The sequence below is a fragment of the Antrostomus carolinensis genome, unplaced genomic scaffold (assembly GCF_000700745.2).
Source record: "Antrostomus carolinensis isolate BGI_N321 unplaced genomic scaffold, ASM70074v2 scaffold51476, whole genome shotgun sequence".
Classification (NCBI taxonomy): Eukaryota; Metazoa; Chordata; class Aves; order Caprimulgiformes; family Caprimulgidae; genus Antrostomus; species Antrostomus carolinensis.
Window position 1 is genome coordinate 12,257 of NW_010324966.1, and position 6,760 is coordinate 19,016.

At 35.3% G+C, this 6,760-nt stretch overlaps 1 protein-coding gene across 1 annotated transcript in view; it reads right to left on the reverse strand.

Annotated features, from left to right (window-relative positions):
- Positions 1–6,760, reverse strand: part of DR1 (down-regulator of transcription 1) — a 9,282-nt gene that overhangs the window by 1,023 nt on the left and 1,499 nt on the right. Inside the window, 3 exon segments of the mRNA XM_010171062.1 lie at position 1; positions 3–31; positions 3,342–3,505. The exon segment at position 1 is cut by the window's left edge and continues 1,023 nt beyond it. Coding sequence (XP_010169364.1) covers position 1; positions 3–31; positions 3,342–3,505 — 194 coding nt within the window.

Genomic DNA, 6,760 nt, shown 5'->3' on the forward strand with positions numbered 1-6,760 from the left:
GCTGCGCCAGTTCTGCTTGCTGTTGTCTAGCCTAAAGACATGAATTTAATTGTTAAGGCCATACATAGCTTGTGAAGAATCTCTGGAGCATCTTACCTTTAAAAGTAGTTTTATCTGCACCTGCAGATTCCTTTTGTATATTTTTTATTAACTGTACATATAAAAACAGATCTGAAAGTACCTTAATCTGTACCAAGATGTTTAGCTATACTCTCTCTTCCTCTGAAGAGGCCACCATTGTGAGGATTTACAGGTACAAAAACAAGAGGCAGGAGCTAGTGTACTTACGTTCCATTGTAAGGATTGTGCTGAACCATTTCCTAATGGAAAAATTAAGTGAGGCAAAGCAATGGAAATGTTAGGCTTCAATTTCAAGGGATCTTAACATTTAATCACAGTTCTGAGATGAGAACAGCCCTACTTGATTGATTACAAAGGCTAAAACCAGCAATTATGAAGTCATCCAATTGTATTTAAAAAGCAAAGCAAGTCATTGCCTTACTTTGCTAAACAATCTTTGGAAAACAGAGCAATGTAAGGTCTTCTCAAATTTGGGTACACAGACTGAGGATGGCTTTGCTACAGTAAGGTACAGTCCTTTACTGAAAGGTACAAGACATTCTAACAAAGCATTTCAAACAGTTCAGCTGGTGACCTCTCATTTTTCTGTGCAGGATTTTCATTTGTTTTTCAGCAATTGCTGTTGATTTCAACAGCATATTAGTCAATTGTGTTAAACTTCAATTTCTATTTTGAGTGAACATTAGGAAAAAGTCCAGAAACTAAAAAAATCTTCAGTCTTCCTTACTTTTCTACTTTTACAAGTCATCACTAAGACTGTAATGATTTCTTTTCCAATTCCATTGCACTTCTTGGATTTTCCTATTTTTTTCCAAGGCAACAACAAATTCTACAGATCTGCAAACTTCAAGATACCAAAAGATGATGCTTTGGAAAACAATCAAAACTAGTTTAACTACTTAGCGAAATGAAAAAATGGGAGTATTCCCTTATTGTAAGAAGGGTCACATTTCCTCAGCCTGTTCGAGCATTAGGAGAAAATAATTTTACAGATGTAGAAATCTCTTCTCAATGAAGACTTTTCAGTATTTCAAACTTCAAGCAGTAGTGAAGTTACAAGGGTTGGAAAACAATGTAAGACATCGTAAAGTTTTAAAGAAAGGAAGACAGCAGCATCTGTACACACAGGAAAGGCATAAATATTTATCACACACAAGATAACAATAGGACTCCCTACTGACCCTTCTACAATTAAGTTTACTGTGCACTCAACAAGGTGATACACGTGCATGCACCAGGAAACAGAGGCTCAGCACTTCACACTGGACAGATCGTTTGTCAATACCTACCCTCACTGCCCTATTTATAATAATATCAGTTAGTCATTTCAAAAGTGGAAAAAAAAAACAAATGAAAAATTCCATTGACTTGTACTGACTAAGAAGCTTTACAAGCATCTAGTTAACTCATTTATTACACAGATGAATTTTAGTGAACAAGCCCCCCAAAAAACCACAAAAAACCTCAAATCTTTTAAGGCCCTTGTCTTGCACAAAAACTTGCAGACATGCATGAACTGCAGGATAAGCCATTCCACTGACTTCAAATATTTACAATCACCCCAGCTGTAGGCATCAAACATTCAGAACATTAACAGGCAAGTATTTTATTTTAAAACTAGAGGGAGAAAGCAGCATTACTGTCATGCTCTAGAATATTAACAAAATTAGCACAAAAATATGAACGTGCACTACCGTAACTATTTTTAAAAATAATTACAGTCCCTCCAACAGTGCATCACAACTAGTATTTCTGAAAAATGAGACTGCCATCTTTGAAACTAAACAAAGATTTTCCATATTACCAAAGATGACAATCATTCATACAACCTTGTCAAACTTGCATGCACTGCCTTCATTTAGACATTAAGGCACAGTATTATAGAATTAAAAAAGAACATACCTCAATGGGTCATTTCTTAGATAAAAAGTGTGGTTTACATAAGGTGCTGATAGTTTAAGCTTTTTTTTTTTTTTTAAATGTTACTCAGGAGCTAGTACTCCCCTCAACAAACCTTATCTTTGCCACTTTTTTTATTTTGTACCCGATGCTAAGTTATTTGAACAAAAAAGTAAGTAAAAATAGGTATCAAACTGACTATTATTTGTAAATCTCACCCTTAATCCAGAAGTAGCCATACTGGTCTTTCTAATGTGAGTACAGTCAAGCAGAAGTTAGGCACACATAAATTTATTATAATTAGTTCACTGCATGCTGACAATAGCTATGTGGTATGCTGAAATCGTAAATGCCTTAAAATTCATCATGCAAATAAAATTAAAATAGTTGGCATGTTGTAATATGGAAAAAACAGTTACTAATTGTTTCAACAAGATACAAGCATAGTGAAAAGAAGAGAAGGTCGCAGTAATCAGACATGGTAACACATAACTGAATAAGCATTTTCATCAGATGAAATTCATGCAAACTGAGAAAATTTTGAGAAAGTCATGCCTTGGGAAAAAGGAAAGAGAAATCCAAGATAATTTTCACATCACTTAGTTTAGAAAATGGTCAACTTGTCAACATAAGAGTAGAGAGAAAGACAGGGTTGAAAGATAAATAAGTAAAATTGGTTTTAGTCATTTAAACTTGGAGATGTTCACAAACTACCTGAGAAAGCTAGGAGGGGAGAAGGCTGGGATGAAGAAGAATGTATGTGTGTGTGTGCGCACAGTATTTGTAGGCAAATAATTTTCCTATGCCTGCATTGCCTCTTTAAAAAATTTTGCATCAATTCACTCAATTAGAGTCTTGCCAAATGTAAAAAAAAAAAAAGAGAGGACAATTAGAGATTTTGAATGATTAAATGTTTCTTTGAAAGCGGAAGAAATAATATTTGTGCACTGACAGCCAGAAACAGAACAGATATTTTTACTTTTTCATGCATCAAAACTGGTAATTTCCTAGAACAACAGCTGTCATTCTTTTATTGCCTCAGCCAAGTAATTCTTAGTGTATTCTCTACAGTAGAATGGAAATACCTAAGTGGCAGTAAAACCCAATGCTTTTTAAACCTAGAATATAAAATTTGTTTGTATACAAAATCCTGTATGTCAAATCACAGAAGTAACAAGTAGTAGCATCTTATTTGTTGACTTCACTTTCCCCAATTCAAACAGGCCAAGGTCAATAGCATCTTAGATGCCACATTAAATCACAAGGAAGGTGATACTTCTTGAGATGTGCACATTTTTGTGGCACTAGATCTGCAGCAATGATTATTCCAGCCTCATCAGCACAAATATTGCTTCACTTACTTTTGCAAATAATTCCTGTTGCTGCCTTAGAAGCTCTTCTTCCGGAATGCCGAGGTTCTCCAAGCGTGAACTGGCCTTTCTTCTCTTTAGTGCTACTGTTTTGCATTCTTGTAAGACTTCTTTTACTTCACTGATATAGGAGCCAAACCCCAAACTTTCTAGTGCTAGAAAGAAAGAAAACACATTGTTTGTCTTTTACAAAGCTTTTTAACATCCATCTGTTTATTTAAAAGATTGAGAGTTTTTTTAAGAAAAAAGTAGTAAAGAGTTTGATCACTCTTCTATCATCTGGTGATGAAAATCTGTGTTCATAAGAAGACCTGACAGCTATTTTCCCTGTCTTTTCTCTTATGCCATCTAAGAGTGCATTTCTTCAGGCTCAAAAAACTAAGGTTAGTTAAGTACAACCCAAGAAGTCAGTTAGTTCAGTACTGCCCAAGAAGATACAGGGCATTCAGATACATTTCACTACAGAGAGGCATTATTCTTCAAAAGACAACTTTCTTCCATCTTCTACATGTCAGAATCCAGCAGAATTTATACAGCTAAGAAGTCCTTCCTATCTGAATTGTTAACCTTTAATCTCTCAGGGGTTCTATCTTTCCAGTTTTGTTGCTAGTCTTTGTTAGAAAGTAAATTACCAACCTATAACAGAGCAAAAATGATGCATGTAAAATGATCACAGATCTTTCATTGAAATAGAAATAATTAATATTACCATAGACACGTGAATTTTAGCTTTTGTCTCTTATTATCTAAATTCACTTTTCAAGTGCCAAGAAGCTAAAGATGCATGGTTCACACATAGAAATTTATACAAAATTATGTATGAGCTCTTTATTGTTTCATTTCTCAATAGAAACCTTTTATTTATGTCTACATGAAAATGTATTCAGAAAACTAAAATCTTGCACTTTTATCTGCCCCAAGAAATCTGAAATGCAGCTATATCCTGCAACACTTTTTTTTAAGAATGCAAAAGTAACAGGAAGGATTATGAATGAAGAGGGAGAACATGTGACAAAGGGCACACCGTTTCCTGATTCACCTTTTACTACAGTATGTCTCCACACATATACACACTCCAAAGTGGAACATACTACAGAATATGCTAGAAATATTACATAAACAAGAATTATAGCAGAAACAAGTCTCAGTTTATTAAAACACCTAGCTCATTTTCAGTATTTCTACAAGTCAAGAGTTTTCCTTATGGAATGACAGGTGGTTTAAGGTTGATATAAAGGAAGAAAATGTTATGTCACAAGCTGTTCAAGAAAAAGCACTCAAAGAAACTGCACAACAGCAAACATCAACAACTTGCTATAAACAAGTTCTTAGTTACAATAACTCAGACTATATTCTAACATTAATTTTGTAAGTACCTTTTCCTACCCATAATTAAGGTAGCATGCCATTGTATCATACACCTAAACAATAACTCAAAGGCATTCTGTAAGTTTTCAGCTTCCAACCTGTACTAAAGGAGACAACTAAGATGCTGTCTTCAATAGGGCAGTCCAGCGCAGCTCTCCAGTCATCCAGGGCTGCCATTCCTTTAACAGATAACATCTGGCACATGAATTTACATAATGTCTATTTCTTAAGAAAAATAAACTTAAGAGTATAAACTGTTTTAGAGATAATCAAATTATTCAGAGACAGTATGCCAGCTCAGCCTCAGCCCACACACAGAAATTGGAAACACTTTTTTTCAGTTAGCTCCCAGTTTTTATGATAAACCAAAACCCTTGCTCAATCCAGCCTCAGCAGATAGGATGCAAATCCACATCTCATGGTCTACAACTGGTTAGCTAAGCAGTCTATACATATTTAAGAATTCACTCCACTTTAAAATGCAAACAGTATATAGAGTTAACTATCCAAAGTTGTTTGTTTGGTTTTGTTTCTTGGTTTTTTTTATTTACCAAAGTATAAAATTTTAAGAACTCTGCAAGTCTGACATCACTAAGACAAACCATCAAAGCAATTACATAGGGGTTTGTCAGAAGAATGTTCACACTGATCAGGGCTGGCAATCTGCTGCACCAGAGTATGAACAACAGCCCAATCTGAAGTCAACAGTAAGATGTGTTTTTACAGAAATTTTAAATGGCCCTTAAAAGAAAATAAATGAATGGGAAGAACTTACAGTTATGTATTGAATATAGCACACTAAAAATAAATATTCAAAAGAAAATGTGTGATATAACCAAGACAGATTTGTACAATTGTTCAACATAATAAAGCTATGAAGAATCATATATGCACCATAGGTATAGGGCATCAAAATTCTGCTGGATGTGCAATGATTTAAGAAATTTACTGTCTTCTTGAAACACATCAAGGCTTTACAGAACATGCATGGAAGAAATATGAATCCCTGTATACCAGCATGGTCCTAAAATGTGGGACAAGCGATTACTACTTTATCAGAGCTACCATTCCACCAACATTCAGAGTCTTTCTATTTCTGGAGTCTGAATACACATATCTACCCAGATTGCTGAAAATTCAGTCTCTTATTGAGGTCAGAATGATCACACAAAATTTAAACAACTGAATCCCAAGACACAGCATCTTTAAGGAGGGAGGTTGCTTCTCATATTTACAAATAAAATTGTGACTATTTTCTCCCCAGTTTCCTCCCACTCTTAAAGACTGCATGAAGATGCAGATCTCTGATTAATCTGTTAAGCAAAATTAATTTTTTTTAATAAAATCAGGTCATTAATATCTGAGATTTTTAACTTTTTATGCTCCTTTTAAAGAAAAAAAAAACCTATCAAAGTAAAATTCCAAACAACAACAGTCGCTTGGGTTTTTTTAACATTAAATGCAAACGTAAACACGGCCAGTATCCTAACAGCCCATGAAAAGAAGCTGGAGGATTTGCCATCAATCCATAGCCTACCTTACTGCACAACTGTTCTACACAGACAAAGTAATCACAGCAACCAACTTCATTCAGCATCTTACCATTTTCAGAATTCAATGGAAGTTTATTTTCTCATAAAAAGCCTGCTTTGTCACCACTCGCATAACTGTCAAATGAGGCTATTTTCAGTTCCAGGGTGGAAGGCCATTCATTTGCTTTATTAGAGCCTCAGACTCACAACTGGGCTCCTAACAGTGGAATTCAACAATAAACATGGAGACTATCTCCACTTACGCCTGTTCCGTAGCCTCGATGCCTTTGGGTACTGTCCAGGGAAGCTACATTGTGTTCATTGCAAGTGCTTAGCATAGTCTCCAAATCCACATCTACCAAATCAGGTCTCTCACGGGCTGCAAGAAACCTTTGCTTTCCTTTCCCTGTGCTGCTGACAGCACAGCACCAGTCAAGTGTTTGTGCCACCACACAATAAAACACAGCAGGGATTTCATCCCTCTGAAGCATAACCCAGCAGTAGGGGGAA